A 21294-nucleotide genomic window follows, 5' to 3' on the forward strand; every position below is an offset into this window, starting at 1 on the left:
TTCCCCAAAAATCCCTCCTGGAAACCTATAACCAGAAAACTGGCTTTTAAAGCATTGTTTATATCAAATATGCAAATTCCGGCTCTGTTTGTCTATTTTTTGCCAGTTTTTACTCCCATATCATCCTCTTACCTGAAATGAGGCTTTTCAATTTTTAGCAGAATTGCTTCATTCTGATTCCTTGGGAATAACTTCCAGCAGGTGCAGGTGTAGGAAGGGAAGGAGGACAAGAAGCTGCCTCTCCTTTCAGCAGTGGGGAGGAGAATGAAAGGCTCGATGAGTTCAGGCCTGTTTTGCTAAGACACAAAAGCAATTTGAGGATATTTTCCCAGAACTCATCCAGGCTCTGACTGCAGTGTCTGAGCACATCCAATATAGTGGATTCCTCTCAAAGTCTCCTGTTGCTGACAGGGATAAAGGGAGAAGGGGGTATGAGCTGTTTAGTAGGGGGATGCTAAGGTTGTGGCAGAGATGTGATGCCTCAGGTTTAGCTTTTCTATTTTTCACATTCTGTGCTGCTTTAGTGTGTGGGTCTGGGCTCCATACCAGGGGATGCTGAGCTCTCTGCACAGAGCAGGGAGACAAAACAATTCCTGCTCCAGCTGGGCACCAAGGACAAATGATCCAAATCTCAGCCCAGGAGCACAAACACCGTGGGCTGGAGAGAGAAAAACAAGCAGGGTGGGACTGCCTGGGCTAAAGCTGGAATGGGACAATGAACTCCAAGGTGCCAATGGAGCAGAACTGATCCCAGGGAGAGCCCCCGGGAGCGCTCGTGCATTTTGGGGCCATTTTGGTTCATTTGGGTGCAGCCCTGGCTGGGCTCTGGTGCTGCCCAAGGTGGATCCATGGAGGAGATCCTTTAATAAATCCCTGCTTTATTCTTTAGCTCCATCCAGCCCCTGCTCTAGGACAGCCTTCACAAGGCATCAAGTTGATTCCAGATCATGTGTGGCTCAGGCTCCTTCCATCCTCCTCAAATTAAAAAAGGAGCTGAACCTCTTGATACTGGAGGAACGCTCTTCTGCTCAGTGCTGCAGGAAATGGAATAGAATGCAGCAAAAAGGGAAATACCACTGTGCCAGCAATCACAGTGAAAACCAGGTGTTGCTCACCTCAGAGGCTTCTGTTCACTACTTCAAGCACAGCTTGAAGTGTCTGAAGTGTTGAAGTGTTTCATTTGTCGAAGTGTTTATTTCAATGTGATGCCTTGGGCCGTGCAGGGCAGCAGTTTTAGGGTCTCCTCATGTCCTGTGTGGTGGCTGCTGGTGGCTCTGGAGGGAGGGATGAGCCTCTGGAGCCAGTGGCCATCAGCCAGACAGTTGCTGCTGGCCATGGGGTTGAGCTCATTTCCCAGCCTGATTTAACAGGAGACGGTCAGTGTGGGAGGGGAACATTCCTGAACATCAACTGGAGCAATAAGATGTGGCTGCTAAACCCTCTGTGCCCTCCTCACAGCTGGTGAAGGGGCTGCAGCAGGAGCTGAACCGGCTCTACTCCCTCTTCTGCTCCCGGAACCCCGAGTTCGAGGAGAAGGGAGGGAAGGTCTCCATCGTGTCCCACTCCCTGGGCTGTGTCATCACCTACGACATCATGACTGGCTGGAATCCAGTCAGGCTCTATGAGCAGCTGCTGCAGAAGGAGGAGGAGGAGCTGGAGGAGTGTTGGATGAGCTACGAGGAGCGGCGTTTGCTGGAGGAGCTGTACCTGACCAAACAACGGTAATGCCCCACTCCCAGGGGTCAGAGGAGATAAACACCCCCTGGAGAACACCCTCTGGGTGTTTCCATGACCCACCAGGGCTGTTATCTTTGGTGCCTGGTGTTCTTCTGCTGGGGCTGGGTGATAAATGCTGAACACAGCACTGGGAGCTCTGAATCCACACAGGCTCATGGAGCGGTTTGGGTGGGAAGGGATCTTCAAGATCATCCAGCTCCAACCCCCTGCCATGGGCTGGGACACCTTCCACTATGCCAGGGTACTCCCAAGTCTCATCCAGTCTGGTCTTGGACACTTCCAGATTTGGGGATACTGTGGTGCTGTGAGACACCCATTAGAGAATCTAAAATTAGCAACATCAGTCATTCATGTGGGACATGACAAATCATGAATCACGAGCTTTTGGTTCCTTCCTGAAAGCAGTCTGAGTATTGGTGGTACTTGGGAAGCATTAACAGAGCAGCAGCCCTGCTGTGGTGAGAGTCAGGATGTGTCTCATGTGGGATGGGTGCAGGATGTCTCTGGCAGCTGCAGGGCTGGACTCAGTGCAGGATTTCTGAGAAAAGGGAAGTTTAGAAACCTAATGAAGTGTTGCAGTGATAAGATGACCCTTCAGGCATGTCACAAACATATAATCAGGGAGAAATGGCCACTTTCACACTCGCGCTCCAGCTCCTTAGGCATCCTCTGAAGTGCTTCCACAGAAATCCCAAGTTTCATTTGACACTGGCACTTCTGCACAGAACAGTGAGCAGTTCAGTGTGAAATGATGGAAAATAGACTGCTGACACCCTGTAAACTCTGGGATTCACTGGGACTGGGAGCACTTTTACCATCCGTATGTGTGCTTTGCATTGTAGCTGCCTTTTTAATTCAGGCCAACTAGAAAAGCAGGTGAACATCCTTTTTTCATGGGAGTTGAAAGGGCGGGACACCATCCTCCAGAAATTCCACCTCCATACAGAATTCCATAATGCCCAGACCATTTCCTATGGTTTTGTTGTTGTTTGGGGGGTTTAAAACCAAATAAAGCAGGTGATTTGGCTGCAAAATCACCAAGGAAATGGGAGGTGAGGCAGCTGCTCCTGAGGAAGGAGGGTGGGCAGATGCTTGGGGTGGTGAACAGGGGAATTGTCATGTGTTGATTGATTCCTTCTGAGGCCAGAGAAACAGGATTTGATTCTTAAACAGACATTGATTCTTAATCAATTGAGCTGCTCCAGGAAATACTGACACCATCACTCTCTCTTCCCAGCAGACAAAACTGTTGGACCCCACAGGAATGCCTGTTTGGATCAGAGAGGTTAAAGCTGCATTTTTTATTGGATCTCAGAAAGATCTCTATTTTCTAGGTTGAGAGAGATAGAAGAGAGGTTACATGAGTTAAAGGCATCCACCATATCAAAACCACCTGTCTTAAAATTTAAGGTATGTATGTTTAAGAGGTTTCTGCTGAATTTTTCTGCTTGCTGTAAAAATGCAACTGCAGTGTGTCTCATTCTGCTTATTTTTAATTTTTTCCCCATGTCTCTAGAGGTGATTTTGGCAGAATAATTTGGATGTTGGATGAAGTGTGTGTAGATATATGTAAAAATGTTGTTATGTTCATTGATTATTGTTATTTATTGCAATTCTATATTTGTAATACATTTTGAGCAACCTGGTCTAGTGGGAGGTTTAAAAGGTCCCTGCCAACCCAAACCATTCTGGGATTCTGTTATATATGTTTATATTAAATTATATGTAAATGTCTAGATTGTAAATATCTTTAATACCTAAACCTATTTATTATACACACACAATTCTGTGGGAAGGTAAAAACCATTTGGCTGATTACATCAATCATGTATTTTGAACAGTTTCACTTCTTCTCCACTGAATAATCCATCTTCCTTGGGGACTCCTTCTTACATGTCACATCTCTGAGCAAATCTGATTGAATTTCCTCCAGGAGTGGATTTTCCTTCCAAATTATTCTGCTCTGACAGTTAGCACACTTTCAATCTCACGAAGCAGATTGCTTGCTAATCAGCTGTGCAAATTGCTAGAATTCCTTATCTTTGGGAAAAGGCATTTTCCAGCTCCTGGGTGGGATGTGCAACGCTTTCTAGTTGCTCAATTCCATCCTGAAGCATTAAACCGTAAAAATGTGACATGATAGATGAGAATAAAATGGATTATTGTTTCTTAACTTGCCATTTTTCTTTCCTTATGAGTTCAGAAGGGCTTCTAGAAGCCAAGGTCAATGTTGAGCCATAAAAAAAGAGGAAACCAGCCATAATTCATGTTGTCACAGCCTTCTCCTTTTCATCACTGCTTGAAAGCATGTGTCAGGCTATTATCTCTCCCATCAAGGAAGCTGGAGTCAGGCTGGTCTTCCCCCAGCTCTGAGAAAGAGAATTCTTCACTCAGTTGGTTTTAAACTGAGGGGTTTTTGGACAGTTCCTTTTTAGATGGAGAGGGGGAAAGAAAGGGGGAAGAAACTTTAGATAAAGATGACTTTATCTACCTGAATTGATGAGATGGATCTGTAATCTTGAGGCAGCATTTCCACTGCAGTTCATCCTTTTTCTTGCCCTTCCTGGCAGGGAGATGTTTTGTTTTGTGGAGCCTCACACTGGTGACTCCCATGGCTTGAGGCAGAGCTCCAGAGGGAGAAGCCTTCCATGGAAATGATGGCAAGGGAGGATTTCAGCAGAGTGGCTGCAGTAGGGTTGCTCATCAGCAGACCAGTCCAGCTCACTGAGGGTGACTGGTTTGTTGAAAGAGAACAGCCTTGTTCAGAAACCAACCACCCATCCCTTGGCTCTTCATGCCACCTCTTCTAGGGACTGGAAAAAAAATTAGGGTTCCCAGGATGGGCCAAGAGTCACTGGTGCCACATGAAGGATAGTTGAGCTTGATGTGAGGAAGCACAAAGTTGCTTTTGGCAAGACAAATGCAAGAAGAAATACAGCAGTTTGTTTGGTGCGTGCTTAATATTAGAGAAAATTAAATTATTGACTTCACAGGGAGGAAAACCCCCACAAAACATGAAGATATGGGGTGTGTTGTACTCTAATGAAATACTGGACAAGCCACCAGAGTGGGAACTTGAAGGGGAGGGATCTTTTGTCTCTCTTCCTCTGCTTCTCCTCAGGTGGGACAATGGAATTACCTGCTGGACCAACAGGAGCAGTGGGAGTTAAAAGCAGAGCCAACACCCCATTGTAAATTTAAGATTTAGAATCACAGCCTGCTCCCCACCAGCCTTGTAAGAGGAGTTGGAGTTAAAGGGTGAGGGGCAGAAGAACATGGGGAATGGTGTGACACCAACCCCTTCATGCCTCTGGTGTATGAAAACAGGAAATTCTTTATTGTAGGATGAATTTCAGTCGTGGTAGGGAAGAGGAGAGCAGCACAGTTGCTCCTTAGGGCTGACATGGAAATCCATTTAAATCTGGCCTTGCAATGTCCTGGCCCAAAAGACTTCAGGGTTCCTCAGCACTTCTCACTCAGCCAAGGCTGCAGAAGCTCCTCTGGAGGAAGGTCCAGCCTGTACCTCATGTCCCATGTGAGGCTCTGCTGCCTCACTTCTGTTGACTCATTCAGCTTTTTTTTTTTTTCACTTAATTATAAATACTGCAGAGCTAACTTGAATGGATGAATGCTTGGCTCAGCTTCTGCTTAAAATACAAATAAATTCATTAAGTCTTGTGTTTATGAATCATAACCAGGAGAGGAGTTCTCTCAAAGGTCATTTCATAAACACATCTCCAGTGTTTTTGAACATTTACAGGAAAATGCCCCACTCCTGATTGCAGGAGAAGCACCAAAATTAATAAATATTTTCTAGAAAGATTTTGATCTTCTGTTCCCACTAGGTTTTATAATACAGCAGCCTGATTTCATCCACCTTGCAACATCACTGACAGTCTAATGGCTGCAGTGTAAAGGATTTGGGATTAAGAATTATAGAATTAAGGTTGAAAAAGATCTGTCCAGCACTAAACCATGTCCCCAAGTGCCACATCCACGTTAAATCCCTACAGGGATGGGGACTCCAGCACTGTTTATCAATAGAAATGATGGGACAACAGTGGGACAAAAGCCACACACCATGTAACCACTGAAACCAATTCTATTTTGAGGGTTTTCCCAGAAAAACCATAATTGTGCCTTTCAGATGCTTGACACAGGAATATCAGATGGACAGGTTTAGAGGTTACTTATTCAATTTAAAGGATTGCACTGGGGATGTCTCTTCCTGTTGTGTTTGAAGATGAAAAAGCTTTTTGTCCAAGCTGCCAAAACACAAGATCTGTGTAAACCTTGGGCTGGGGAAAGGAAAAGAGTTTTGCACCAAGTGACAGTTTTAATGACAGAGCAGTGCTGAGCTGCATGGCACATGGAATAACCATGCTGAAGGTCTAATTTTTACTTTTTCCATCGAGTTAGGACTTCTTTTGGAAGGAAGAGGGGTGGTACCAGTGCCAAGACAGAGGAGGAGGAATGTTTTGTGCAGCACTGGAATCCAAGAGATGAAAGGGACCATTATTCCTATGCCCTCATTCCATGTGCTGACATACAGGGAGGGCACATGGCATTCCAAGGATCCCCCAGCAAGAATTCAGCAATTTCTCTTGCTGGCTGAGCATCTGACGATGGTAAAATTAATTTTTCAAGTAAGAAAATAAAGGTTGAAAGGTAATTTTGACTTGGGGAGATGTCTTTTACCACTGAGTTTTCCATTTGATGGCTTCAGGAGGCGATGCCTGAGGGTTGCTAGTGGGGGGTCAGAGTTGAATCCTGACCTCAGGTTGGTTGTAGTGACCCCAAAATGAAGGTTCAGTGACTTCTCAGATGTGGCAGCTCAGATTTGCTCAGTTGGTGTTACAGGCAGGACTTGGGAGTGAGGTCACAGCAGCTTTGGGTGACATCAGAGTGTCCCAGTGGGCTGTGCCTGCTCCTGGGACTGGTGGCACTGGGGACAAGCACCATTCTGTTCACTCAACACCACTGTGTGTGGCAAGAAAATCATGGAGAACTTGGTTAGGATAAGAATGAGGAGGTTTGGGAAGCTCCAGGAGAAATCAGATTCATTTCAAACTCTTCTTGCTCCATCCTTTCCAGTGCTGGTGGACCTCTCTGAGTTCAAATATCCAACTTGATTTTTGGGTTTAGCACTCTCAACAAGCAGCCAAGGGCAGTTTAACCCTCATTTATCGACATTTGGACCAACCAATACTTTGAGTCCCTCCGTTGAAACCAAGAAATGGAGAGAGAAATCAAATCCAGCCGTGTTAGGAAACATCTTCTCCATCCTTATTAACGTGGATGAAATCTCTCCCCAGGTTGAGAATTTCTTCTGTATGGGATCCCCCCTGGCAGTGTTCCTGGCCTTGCGTGGGATCCGTCCCGGGAGCAGCGGCAGCCAGGACCACATCCTGCCCAGAACCATCTGTAACCGCCTGTTAAACATTTTCCACCCAACAGATCCAGTGGTGAGTCTTTCATTGCAGTCTTTGGCCTTTTTTTTTTTTTTTTACCTTGCCTGCTTTTAAGCTCTGGGGTAATGTGGGATCTTCAAAGTGTGTGAGTCAACACCAGTGTGTTCCAGCAGAGGATTATTTGTTAATGGTTATTACACAATGGCTTGGGGTTTGGAACTGTAGAATTACATTTCCTACAAATAATTGCTGTAAATAACATGTATTTTGCTTCTCTTTTCATAGTAATAAGCATAAGATTTGGGATTATTCTGATTCTTCTTTTTTTTTTTTTCCCCCCAAAGAAATAATCCTTTTTCAGACAAGGATTTTGTGTTTAACTTCCTGGCTCCCATTAAAACATCATCTGTCCAAAACTATTTTTGCTGTTAAAGAAGGCTTCACAAGCAGTTTAGAAGATAATATAGAAAAGCAAAGACTGATTTCTTTTTTTCCCCCCAAAGGATCCTACAAGTAAAAGTTTGTTGATAGTATTTGGGATTATTGGTGTAGCTTTGTCTTTTCTTTATTCCACAGCAGCCAGTGTTGGCTGTTGCCAAATCAGTTACTGGGCCTTTGATCTGCATCCCCTTGGTAACTTCTCTGATGCAAATTGGATTTGGAATTTCATGTACAACAGCAATTTGGGGATACTTTCCTATTTGAAGTAGCTGAATTTAAGTATATTCAGACTTCAATTCAGACGTGGTCACGTTCAGCTCCACCTGCTCCAGAATTTTCCTGGATTATCTGGGACAATAGGTTCCACTCTGCAAATAGTAACTTCACTTAGTTTTAAAATAAAGAAATGCAAGATGCTTTTCTACATATAAGTGGACAAAGATAAATAAATAATCAACAGGAAAATATTTTTAAATAAACATAGCTCCTGGTTTGCGCAGGGATCAACAAAGAGCCATCAAAAAAACCAAAAAAAAGTTTACATAGCCAATTCCTGTTTATTGTGTTAGAATCAGCTGAACTTCACATGCAGTTTGTTCTCTCAGTGAAACCAGCTGTTAGTAACTTGTGTGTTGGTAACAACGTGGAGTACAGGTGTTGCAGAGATGTGCAAAAGTGAGCTCATAAGCACCTGTGCAGCTGATAAATCTTCCAGGCTGTGAAACTAAAAGTGAATCACACCATAACCCCACCACTGTGTCTAGGCTTTGCTTAGGAGAGGGATTCTAGTTTTGGGGTTGGAGGGAGCTGTGGATGGGAAGAAAAACCAATTCTTTTTTTTTTTTTCCCAGTCTGAACTCCGAGGATTGATCTTTGCTCCGATTTCCCTTTTCAGGCTTACAGGTTAGAACCCCTAATCCTGAAACACTACAGCAACATCTCACCCGTGCAGATCCACTGGTACAACACGGCCAACCCTCTCCCTTACGAGCACATGAAGCCAAGTTTCCTCAACCCCAGCAAAGAACCTACCTCAGCCCCGGAGCCCGAGAGCGCCTCGGCAGCGCCCAGCCCCGCCACGTCCCCGGTCATGGTGCGGCGCCACTACGGGGAGTCCATCACCAACATCGGCAAAGCCAGCATCTTGGGTACTGTCCCCTCTGTCCCTGGGCTGGGAGGGGATTTTGGGTTGTTTTGCCCGTTCTCGGCTTCTTTTTCTGCCTCTGTTGAGGTCGGGGTTGAAGGCGCTCAGGACGATGTTTGGCGTTCAGGTTTGGGTGTTTGTTACAAGTGGTGATTTTGCAGAGTCCTGCTGACAAGCTGCACAACAGATAACTGTCTTTCTATATATATATGTCTTATAAGGCTAAAATATCCGATTAAGTAATGACACCTCACTTATTTTTACCTTTAACCCAATAACCAACCACCCATGCCTGCAATGTGGACTTTTTTATCCAATTACACAAAACCACCCAAACCCATGGAGAAGAAGGTGGAGAAGAAGGATCAGCCTCTACCCTAAAACCTCCATCTTGCTCCATATATATCACTATATCCTAAAACCCCAAACTCTGAATTTCCCACCCTGTGATATCACACACTTCTATTCAACTCCACCCCCACAATCCCAGCTCTGCCATTCCATTCTGGAAGCTTCTCCACGGCCTCAGGTCAATGCAGAGTTCTCTTGGGGGTCAGACTCTGTCAGCATAGATAATCTGAAATTCTCAGCATCCAGAGCTCCAATAGGGAATGTCCCCTCTGTCCCTGGGTGGGGATGGGAGATCTCAGGGGGCTTTGCTGCTCCCTGGGGTTGGGGTGCAGTCCTAAGGAAACTCGGCTCTGGAAATGGGATGGGAGCTGGGGTTGCTCACCTGGAGAAGAGGAGGATCCAGGGAGACCTTGGAGCTCCTTCCAGTGCCTCGAGGTGCTCCAGGAGAGCTGGAGAGGGACTGGGGACAAGGGATGGAGGGACAGGACACAGGGAATGGCTCCCACTGCCAGAGGGCAGGGATGGATGGGAGATTGGGAAGGAATTCTCTGTGAGGGTGGGGAGGCTTCTTTCCAGAGCAGCTGTGGCTGCCTCTGGATCCCTGGAAGTGCCCAAGGCCAGGCTGGACAGAGCTTGGAGCACCCTGGGGTAGTGGAAGGTGTCCCTGCCATGGCAAGGATTTGAAACTGGATGAGCTTTAAGCTCCCTTCCAGCCCAAAACACTCCATGATTCTATTCCTGTCCCTTGCACAGAATCAGAGAGTGGCTGAGGTTGGAAATGACCTCTGGAGATCTTCTACTCCAACCCCCAAAATCCCTGCTGGCAGAGGATGGTTTCAGTGAGTTCTGTAGGTGTCTGGCTTGGTTTAATCCCAGCTGGCATTGACTTTGAAATAAAAAACAGTTTACATGCATTGGAGTCCAAGCTTGGGGGAGATGATGCAGTTCATGCTGTTGCTGCCTTATGCTTGTCTTCCTTACTGAAGTAACATTCCAGTGATTTAACAGTTTCCACTCTGCTTCATGGGGAAAAAAAACTAAATTAAAACTTGTCTTCTGATTCCATTTTCTGGTATTGGCAAAGAGCAGAAAAATCACACAATGTAACTCATTACAATTACCTTTAACTCATGATTCTACAACAGGAAATTCAGGCTGGTTTAATATAAAGTCTGTTCCTTTCTGGCTTTCTGAGTCAAAATAAGCCCTGGTTTAAGTGAGCTTAAATTCCCTTCAGTGGAGCTTATACTTGATCATCCACTTGCAGTTTTTGTTGACTCAAGGCTTTTCTTTAGCTCTCTGTGTGGGATTTGGGAGAAGCCTAGTGCCAGGAGTCTTCCCAATCAAATAAGAATCTAAAAGCAGTTTTCCTGCAAGTAGAAATATGTGGTATTTCAGAGCAGAGTGGCTTTTTTGGGGGGTTTCTATAGTAACTTTAATGACTTGTCCATGAGGTGGCAGCAGAGTCAGGATAAAACAGGACAAAACTACTCTTAACTTTTATATCCCTCTTCCTGAGCAACCAAAATAGCCCTTCTAAAGGATGATGTAACATTTTTAAAGGTCTGTTAGGGTAATGGACCTAAGAGAATATGAAGATAAATAATAAGAATATAAGAAATAAAAAGAATGTAAGAAATAATAATAATATAATAATAAGAGAAATAATAAGAGAAATGTCTTAAATGTGCTATTGGGATTTTAGGCACCAGCATTGTTAGAAAGCATTTTTGTCTCACTCTTAGAATTTATGAAAGAGGAATCACAACACATCCTTCAAAGTACCAGATTTCCCTCTGCAGATGTGTTTCATGCATCTTTTTTTCCCTCTAAATACAGCTTCCAAATTACAGCTTTTGCTTCTACACGAGATGAGTTTGGGGATAAACAGAGCCCACTCCAGTCAGATGTTCCCACTCTAGGAAAGCACCAGGAGTGTTTCCCATCCCTCAGCTCTAATTAACTGCAGTGCTGCAGGGACTTTAATTTGCAGTTTGATGGATGCATCTTGGGTTGTTTTCTCCCCTCTGTGCTGGGTGCAGGAGCTGCGAGCATCGGGAAGGGCCTCGGTGGGATGCTCTTCTCCAGGTTTGGCCGGTCCAGTGCCACCCCCCAGACCATGGAGACAGGAAAAGATGGACCTGAGGGGGATGAGAAGAAGGCCACGACTGTTGGGACCCCACCTCTGCCACGCAGCAGCTCGGGATTCCTCGAACCCACAGGTGAGTGATGCCTGTGGGAATCCAGAGCTTCCCTCTGGCTGCCCTGGGACCCTGGCAGGGGTCAGGAACCCCCCTGGACAGAGCCCCCAGAGACACTGGCTGTGATCTCTGTCCATGGAAAAGAGTTTTCAATCTCACAGCATGAATTACAAGCTCTGAGTGTTTGATATGAGGAATAATTAAGTGTGGCACAGGTGCAAAAGTAAAATTTTAGGATTCTAGATTAGGGGTCCAAAGGGGACAAGATGGAGGAATTGGGTGTGTCTTGTCCTTTTTCTCCTTCTTCATGCCCTCCATGTTTCACTGTAGTGTTGGCATTTTTCTGTTGGTTCAGGCTGGGGACACACTGTTCAACGTAGGTGACAGATATTGGCACATTATTGTAAATCCAGCACAGGTAGTTTGTGGTATTTAATGTTTGTACCATCCCACTGAGGGCAGAGCCCCACACGCTGCCCTGCAGGACAGAGCTGCGGCAGGGCAGCAGAACATGTTAGAGATAAACAGAATAAACAACCTTGAAACAGCACAGACCAATTATGGCTTCTGCTTTGGCAGCGGGGCTGACAGACAGAGACTTTTACAATCTCAGAATCATCAATACCCACAGATTCTGACAATGCCCACCCTGTGTATCCAGGGAGGGAGTGGGATGGGGGGCTGGAAATGCCATAACTGCACATGACAGGGTTTGCTGTTGAGGGTTTGCCATAAAGTAATAAATGTTAAATATCATGGCCAGCTTGGACAGGCTTGGAGCAGCCTGGGATGCCGGAAGGTGTCCCTGGCCATGGCAGGGGTGGAATGAGATGATTTTTAAGGTTCCTTCCAACCCAAACCATTCTGGGATTCTGTGAATCTGTGTTCCTGGGTTGGGTTGGAAGGGACCTTAAAGCTCATCTCATCCCACCCCCGCCATGGCAGGGACACCTCCCACTGTCCCAGGCTACTCCAAGCCCTGTCCAACCTGGCCTTGGGCACTGCCAGGGATCCAGGGACAGCCACAGCTGCTCTGGGCACCCTGTGCCAGGGCATCTGCACCCTCACAGCCAGGAATTTCTCCCCAGTATCCAACCTAACCCTGCCCTCTGACAGTTTAAACCCTTTTTTTCCACCTAAGCTCCCAGTTTCCCCATATATTTCCCATACTGAAGCAATCTGGCTTTTAGGACACGTATGACTGGAAACAGCAGCTGCCCTTGTCCTGATCTGAACTGCTCAGAACAGAAAGTGCAATTTTAACAGCTGGGGTTTTTTTTTGAAAAGCATAGGTACTTCCTCTCAGGAAATTCATCCTTGGATTTATTTCTGAGCTCCCCCTTGGCACTGCTGCAGGACACAGGGGTTTTTTTGTGATTTTTTTTTTTTGCAACTGAGAGACTCATAATGATGGATTGCTGTCTGTTCATACTAATTGCAACAGATAACCTGTCTGAGTCAGTGTTTGGGGGCAGGAAACTTTGGGTTGGACGTGAGGGAAGTGGAGAAGCAGGACAGGGAACATCACGGAGCTGCTGAGGGGATCCTTTGGAAGGGGGTTGGCACATTGAGAGCTTCCTGCATGGATCCCACATCCCTCCCTGCTGGAATCCCATCCCTGCTCCATAGAAGGAGAGTGTGGAGCAGAGGTTGGCGGGGCTGGGAGCTGAATGATGCAATCCCCACCCAAGGCTCTGCTGGCAGAGGGCTGTGCTGGGGTTTGGCTCCCACCCAAGCTCCTGTAACGGCCTCTCCGAGTGGCCTTCCTGGGTTTTTTTTGGATAAACTCTTCTTCTTGGAAATGACTCTGCTTGTCTGCTGGTGTCCCAAGGCTCTGGCTCCCTGGCCTTGCTGCAAAGTGGGCCTTGATGCTCCTGGGGAGGCAGGGAGCTGCCAGCACTCCTTCAATGCTCCCTTCCTCTGCTCCTCGAGCCAAGAATTAAAATTCCTTCAAACTGCCTTTGATAAACGGCTGCATTTTTTACTCAGGCTGGGGTTTTGGCTTTTGTAGCTCAGCAGGCTTTTAGTTTTTTGTCTTTTTTTTTATTTTATTGCTCCTCGTGGAGAATTTCTGACCGCTGGAGTGCCTTAGCAATAGGTTAACATTGGCCCAATTAAAATGCAGTGGTAATTGCTTTGGATGTGGCATTAATCAAAGCAGCCATTGAAATAAAACTGCTGAAATATACTTGGAATAATTAGGATATTAAAAGGGCAGAGCTGTGGAGGGATGACTTTGCAGGAAGGGCTTATAGTATTGGGTGTAGTCTCCTTGTATAGACACTAAAAATGCAAAAAATTAATTTATTTCCAGAAGTTGCCTAATGGGGCCTCAGCATTTGCTGGCTATTTCTCTGTAGTTATCATAACAAGTATAAATAAATATATTTATAGAGTTACTATAAGGAAAACAGCTGCTTGAAAAAAAACTAACTTTTCCCAAGTTGAGAATCACAGAATCATTCAGGTTGGAAAAGACCTCTAAGAGCAGAATTCATTTCTTTTCTTTTTGCTTTTTTTTTTTTTAAATCTGAACTCAGCACCACTCTTAGGTTTGTGCTAAATGCACGAGGTGCATTAAAATGCATTTCTGTATTATGAAATCCTGATTTAGTTGAGTGGCCTGTGAAATGTAGACACAGAGAGATTGTGTTGTTTGTCCAACGACAGAACCAGAACCTGAAACATTTTGGTGTTCTTGCAGCTCTGACATCCTTCTTGTTGCTTTTCTCCTTCGTTTTCCAGTGGAACTGGAGCACAGGATCGACTTTGAGCTCAGGGAAGGTCTGGTGGAGAGCAGATACTGGTCTGCAGTCACATCCCACACTGCCTACTGGTCATCTCTGGATATTGCCCTTTTCCTCCTCACCTTCATGTACAAGCAAGACCAAGAAGAGACTGACAAATCCAGTTTAGACACCGTTTGAATTTTTGACTGGGGACAGGAGAGGAAACCTCAAAACCCAGTGGCACAAAGCGGATGTTTGACTGCAGAGCTGCAGGAGCTGTGGCACGCAGGTTTCAGGTTTAAGTGCATGTTTGGGGGGGTTTTCCTATTTCTAAAGAGGAGAGGTTATTTGTATTTCAAAGCACTTTATAGTTTTCAACGTTTTGCAGTGCTGAATTAGACCTGAAAGGATTCCAAATTCCTGTCAACATGGACTGTACAAAGAGCCAAGACAGCATTGTAGCATCCCGTGAGCAGTTGTGCTTGGGTGACATCCTTGTTAATGACCATAATTGCTGTTTAGTTCATTAAAATATTTTAAAAATTAGTAGATTAAAAAAAAACAACAACAAACCAAACCTAAATTGATTTTCATTAACAGAAAAAAAAAAAAAAATACATGTTCAGTACAACCGAAACCTGCCATGTGCTGATGTTTTATGTACCTGTGAATAACAAGCAGTGGTGTCATTTTTCCAGGACTTTATTCAGCTCCACATCCAGTTATCCCCACACTGGAAGCCCATTCTGACTGCTGGCTTCTGAGGGCCTATTGTACATGACACATTTAGAAACTAATGCTGAACAGGAAAAAAAAAAATTTTAAAAAAGCATGAGGCAAATATTTGAAATACTGTAATTATAATTTATTATTCTCTCTAATCGTTTCATTTTATTCCAGTGTACAAAACATTACTTTTTTACTGATTTCTTTTGACATAATTTAAGAACCACATTTATTTTCTACAGTGTTAAGACTTTTTCTCAGAAATACATATCTTTGTACTACTATTCAAATGAATATATGGACACTGTGGCACACTTTAAGTATTTTTTCATTAAAAATAAATATTTGTGGTTTCACACAAATGACATCAGTCACGTTCTTCTCAGAGGTAAGTGCCTTTGCTTTTTCAGGTTCCAGGGGTTTCTCAGGCACATGAGGTCGGTTTGCAGAGGATCCAGCTGTCCTTTGTTTACCATAATTAAATCCATACATGCGTGTGTTTGTATAAAAACATATGGATGTGTATATTTATGTGCAGCGGGAGAGACGGCACCATAAAATAAACTTGCTGAGGCCTGAGAATACCAACATTTAGATTAGGTTTGTATCTGAAACTAATTCAGAAGTCAGGAGGGAAGTGTTGGGATGAAAGGGAATAATCTCCAGATAAAACAGCAGAGGGTCATTGCTGAGATTTTAGAGCAACGTGGAAGGCTCTGGAGCAGAAAAGTTGGATATTTGCCCTCAGAGCTGCCTCTGCTTGAGGGATTTATGATCTGGATGGCACATGTGGGAGCTGCAGAGCCTAAACTTGAGTTAAAATAGCAAAAAAAACTCGGGCTGTGGTGTAGGTGAATCGTTGTGTTCTCAGTGTGAACAGATGTGGCAATATCAGCCCTGAATAGTGGCTGGAGTGTGGAAATCCCTGAGTTCCCTGCCTGGGGGGGAGAGGGTGGCTCTTCTCCCAAATTATATTTATTTGGGCTGCTCCTTCCGTGAAAGAATTGGGAGTTTGGATTTTCTGGGAATCCAGGGGTTTGGGAATAATTCTGAAGGGGGAAAAACAAATTAAAAGGGAAGGGAGGAGGGGAGGGGAATGGGAAAACGACACAAACAGCACTGCAGTGAACCAATATCCAACATTCAGATGGTGGAAAGGAGCTTGCTTCGGTGTGGAGCTGTGAAAAATTCCATCTGGCCTCAGAGAATTGGAGCTCCCCTGCCTGACCTGTTTACCCTGGTGGATGAGCAATCCCAGGAAAGGAAAATAAAATAACCCCCTGAGAGGAGGAAGCCTCTGCTCCAGAAAACAGCCTTGTGTTTACAGGACTGGGCTCTCCAGATAAGTTGTTTAATCAGCTCCTCCTAATGAGGACAACTTCAACACAAAAAGGAGAATCTCCTTTTATATTTAGAACGTGCAAAACGTTTCCAAATGTGCATGGTTGGTGTTTCAGGGCTTTGAGCTGGGTTGTGGTGCTGCTGCCTTCTCCCTTTCCACCACTGGATCCACCCTGGATCCTTTTTTAAGGGCTGTAAACAAAAGGGGTTAATTCCTGCAATTCTTGTGGTCTGTGGAAACCCTGCTGTAGTCCAGGACATGTTTCAGATTTATGGAATAGCTGTTCCCCTGGCCTCAGAACGTGCTGGTACTTGCTGACTGCTCTCCATATAAGGGAGGAGATCCGACTTTTAGGTGCGTGCCCCTTGGAAAATCGGGGAGAAGGCAGAGCTGAGGAGTAAATCATATTGCTGGGAGGGGAAGGGATAATGAGAGCCAATACCTGATCATCCCTTTGTGTTTTTCCTGAGTTGATGGGTGTGTTTATTTGTGATTCTGTCCTAATTAGCAACTTCCTGGACCACCAGCTAATCTCCCCAGCTAAATTCCGAATGTGAAACACACCTTGAAAGAATCAGTGGAGATTCATTCTAAATTGTATGCAGAGATGTTAAACAGCCTTTCATCTTTTTAATCCTCAGAAAGGACCCCTCATCCTGCTGCAGAGGTGAAATCCTCTTTGCAAAGCAGGTGCTGAAGGTGGTGGAAGGGTTGCCCCATTTCTGGTGCGTGGTGCAGCACAGAATTCAAGTCAGGTCACGTCTGCTGCTTCAAACTTTCTGGTCAGATGCTCCGTGTCATAATATGGAGCTGGAATGTCCTGGCTCCCAGTCACTGCCTTGTTTTCTTCTGCAAGGACGATGTTGAGCTTTCCAAGCTGTGTTGACTGGTGGTTTTTCTTGAGAAACCAAGATAAGGGGAATGTCCCTCACTGCTGTCAGTCTTCTGCCTGATACCGACCTGTTTTCCAAACTTGGCCTTGATGTCTTTGTCCAGCTTTGTTGCTTACAATGGTTTTGCTACAAGGTCATTCTTGCAGATAATGAGCATGAATTTTATTCTTTTTCTTAATTCTGTCCCTTTGCTTCTAATTATTCTGTCCTGGTTCTGCTGCAGCTTCCTCTCCATTTGCATTCACTCCCTCCCTGCTTCAGTGCCAGAGTTTCTGGAGTCAGACACTCTTTGCTTCATTTCACCATGGACAGTCTGGCTGGCCAACTTCAATTATTTTATCTCCTTTCCTAATTAGTATTATCAGGATGAGCTGAAACATATTTCACATTCCCATACTTATATTTTGCCTGGTTGCCACCTGGTTTTCCTGGTTCCCTACTGTCCTGGTGCTCCTTTCCCACGTGCTTGGCTCCTGAGCTGACTCTGCTGTACCTGAATCGTTGGGAATTGATTTTTTTTTTTCAAGCTGAGTTCATGAATCACTGTGTCAACTGTTTGCACTGAATTAGTTAATGTATATTTGTGTGTCCTCTGCCAGGCGGGTTTATTTGGAATTCCTTATTCCCCTTTTTCTGTTATTAGCTTGGAGATGAGATTTCTGCTTCCACACATCTTTTTTTTCTGCTGAATTGGGACTGCAGGTGATTGACCTGTACAGGGTCACCTCCCCAGGCTCTGCCAAATTTCTTCAGTCACCACCAGAAACCTTTTACACACCAAGGCCCAGATCAAGCTGTACTTAATCGTAGTTTTCCTCCAAAAAAAAATCCCCACCGTTTCTCTTGGTTTGGCTTTTCCCTCCCTCTTCCACAGGTGGTTTTTGTGTTTTTGTCTCTTTCCTGGTACACTCCAACACGTTCTCAAGTGCTGGGATTTCATTCCTGCTGGAATCACCGTTGGTTTTGTGCTTGTCTGAGCATCCTCCAGATTTTTAGGGGAAATCTTGGAACCCGTTTGAACCCCGAGAGAAATGTCCTGCTGTTGTGATCCCCAAGAGTTCTGCTGAAAGCTCAGCACCAGCAGATCCCATCTGGATGTGTTCAGCTCCCAGGATGGCTCTGCAATGTTCTCTCTCATTTGTGCCTCTCTGGCTGCTGCTGTCGGCTCAGCCCCAGCACTGACAAAGCACTTTCTGTCCTTGTCAATGAATTTTGGCTCTTCAGCCAGCACTGGGGCTGGGCTGGGCTCTCCCAAGGCTGATTCCTTGCTCCTCGTGTTTCTCCTGCATCCCTGGGGACTCATTTGACCCCCACTTTGCTATAGAAATCCAAAGTTTTGTGTTTCCCTGCGTGCCTTTACAGAAGCTCCAAAACTGCCAGCACAGCTCAGAGCGTGTCAACACTTCTCCTCTTCCAAGAGAATTCCCAAACCAGGGAGAGAAATACCTGGAAAAGTTTCAGGTCACCCTGGGGGTCAATGCTCTCTGGTGCCACTGGGAAGCAAATTCCAGCATCAGCCTTTTCCCCTCTCTCCCTCTGCAGCTCTCCAGCCACTCCTTCCCCTTTGGGAGTGAGAAGCTCCCTGCAAGAATGAGCTGTCCCACATCTCTGGTGCTTTTGAAATCCTCCATGATTTATCCAAAAAGAGAGGGGTTTCATTTGATGATTCTGCGAGCATCTGCCACGGATTAACTCCTCTCTTTGTTTCCTAAATAAAATACCAGTTCTTGCAGCTGTGCTGCCCATTCCCTGGGGCCTCACTGGTTGTGAGCATGGACAGAGAATCCCAGAATGGTTTGGGAAGGGACCTTAAAGATGATCTGATTCCAACCCCCAGTGGGCTGAGATGGGAGAGGGGGAGTCCAAACTTCTCCAGCTCATTCAAGCTCTAAGGACCCCACATCCAGTTTGTTGTTTTTGTTCATTTTATGGCTCTTCCAGTATCTCCAGAAAGTCAGGATCTCATCTCAGACTGCTCCCAGACCGTGCCCTCACAGGGCAGCTCTGTCTCACCATTTCACTGCTCCATTCTGGTTTGCTGTTCCTGTTCCTCTGCCTGCAAAGCTCAGACTGGTTGGGAACCAAAGCCATGGGAAGAGGGAAAGGAGAGCAGCTCTGCTGAGCTTGGATTTGGGGTCTCTCACACCTTCCCAAAGCTAAAAATGAGGTTGTGCTGCCACCAGAGAATCCCAGGATGGATTGGGTTGGAAAGAACCTTAAAACCCATCTCATTCCACCCCTGCCATGAGCAGGGACAACTTCCACTATCCCAGGCTGCTCCAAGCCTTGTCCAGCCTGGCCTTGGGCACTTCCAGGGATCCAGGGGCAGCCACAGCTGCTCTGGGCACCTGTGCCAGGGCTTTTCCACCCTCCCAGCTGAGAATTTCCCCTCAATATCTAAATAAAACCTTCTCTTGTGGTTTGGAGCGGGGCTGCCCCAATCCCTGCCCTCTGTCACTGTGAGTCCAGCTGGGCAGGAACAGCCCCCCCTGCTCCTGGGACAGGGGTTTCCTGTTGGAAATGCAAAATGGCAAAAAAAAAAAAACCTCTGAAAGAGGAGAAGAGGCAAAACATGCACAGATGTTTTATCTTCCCACCTTTCCATCCCGCTCCTGCTGTGCTCAGCTGAAAGCCCAAATGAGGAACATCCAAAATTCAACTCTTACAATGCCAATGGCCTGCTCTGAGGACTTTCCAGCATGTTTATGACTGGATTGTCATGAATTTGGATTTGGATAAATTTCTGGATTTGTCAGAAATTCTCGCATTCGTAATGACTTTTAGGTGACCAGTACTGAAGTTTAAAAATAACTTTGATGTACTTTCAGCTTTGCTAGAAGCACTCTCAGTATGGAAATTTAAATCAGAGTAATTTGCAAAGAGGAGCAGACCACTTCCAAAACAAACTCCACTTTCTAGGACAAAGGGGAAGGGTTTTAAACAAAAAGAGGAGAGATTTAGATTGGATATTCAGAAGGAATTCTTGGCTGTGAGGGTGGAGATGCCCTGGCACAGAGTGCCCAGGGAAACTGTGGCTGCCCCTGGATCCCTGGAAGTGTCCCAGGCCAGGCTGGACAGGGCTTGGAGCAATCTGGGCTGGTGGAAGGTGTCCCTGCCATGGCTGGAGTGGGACTGGATGGTTTTTAGGATCCCTTCCAACCCAAACCTTTCTGCAATTCTGTGATTCCATCTTCCACTTGCTTCTTTGCAGCCGTTTGTTCCAGCAATCCCACCACCACATTCCACCCGTATTTTCCCAAATACTTTCACAGCTTCTGGGCTCTGTGCTTTGGACAAGGTGAGATCCTGTTGGAAAAGCAATCCTTAAGGAGCTGGGATGTGTGTAACCCTCAGTGCTCTGCAGGGAGGGCTCCCACTGAGACAGCAGCTGAATATTTTGTGTTTCCAAAGCCTGTTCAGATGGGCTGATTCTGTCTCTTGGCAAACTCCTTGGGAATTCTCCTTTATTCCTTCCAGGCTGCCCCTCCTCGCATGCAACCGAGTGTGGGGGGTTTATTTTTGTATAAAACTGAGGTATTAAAAACCAGCAGGAGCTGGGAGGGAGGTGAGGCCGCTCTGTGGTGGCTGCAGGAAAGGGAAGAGGGCAGAAATGTTCCTCCCAGCGCTGTCACTGATCCACCTCCTCCTTGGAGACACCAACATCTGCCCGAGGAGGGGAGCAGGGGGAGACAGCCCAGGCAGGAGAGGAGCTGATGAAATCCAGGAGAAGCTTGGCAGAGCAATCTAAACCATCAACCTTTGTGCCACCAGTTATTCTTCTATTATTCTACTCACCCTGAGCACACCTTCTATTATTCTACTCACTCCCCCAAACTGTGGCTATCCCAAGGCTTGTCCTGGTGGGATTTAACTCCTCTGGTGACCACACTTGGAGTTCTGCATGGCCTGTGTGCTTAGATGGGATCTTCCAGAGCCCACAGCACAATCTGTGTGCAGGGAACTGCTGGGCTCTGCTCCCAGGGAACAGGGACAGGACAAGAGGGAACAGCCTCAGGTTGCACAGGGGAGGTTTAGATTGGATATTAGGGAAAATTTCTCCATGGAAAGGATTGTCCAGCCCTGGCACAGCTGCCCAGGGCAGTGGTGGGGTCACCATCCCTGGAGGGATTTAAAAACTGGGTGGATGTGGCACTTGTGGACATGGAACAGTGCTGGGGGAATGGTTGCACTTGGTCTTAGATCCAACCTAAATAATTCCATTATTCTGAGCCTGTCCCAGCCCTGCTGCACCAGCTCTAGCCCAAGGAGCAGCTGATTCCTGTCCCAGAGCCACCTAAACCCAGGCACTGATGGATGGC

General features: G+C 45.9%; 1 protein-coding gene across 3 annotated transcripts in view; it reads left to right on the plus strand.

Annotated features, from left to right (window-relative positions):
- DDHD1 (DDHD domain containing 1) overlaps nt 1–15102 on the plus strand; it is a 61554-nt gene extending 46452 nt beyond the window's left edge. For all 3 annotated transcript variants that reach the window (XM_030260345.4, XM_030260346.4, XM_072930581.1), the window contains 6 exons: nt 1459–1721; nt 3072–3147; nt 7053–7202; nt 8485–8737; nt 11127–11306; nt 14031–15102. In XM_030260345.4, coding sequence (XP_030116205.2) covers nt 1459–1721; nt 3072–3147; nt 7053–7202; nt 8485–8737; nt 11127–11306; nt 14031–14212 — 1104 coding nt within the window. In that variant the 3' untranslated portion in view covers nt 14213–15102. The remainder of the gene's footprint in view (nt 1–1458; nt 1722–3071; nt 3148–7052; nt 7203–8484; nt 8738–11126; nt 11307–14030) is intronic.
- Nucleotides 15103–21294: the final 6192 nt, after the last annotated feature.

Source organism: Taeniopygia guttata, chromosome 5, assembly GCF_048771995.1.
Source record: "Taeniopygia guttata chromosome 5, bTaeGut7.mat, whole genome shotgun sequence".
Lineage (NCBI taxonomy): Eukaryota > Metazoa > Chordata > Aves > Passeriformes > Estrildidae > Taeniopygia > Taeniopygia guttata.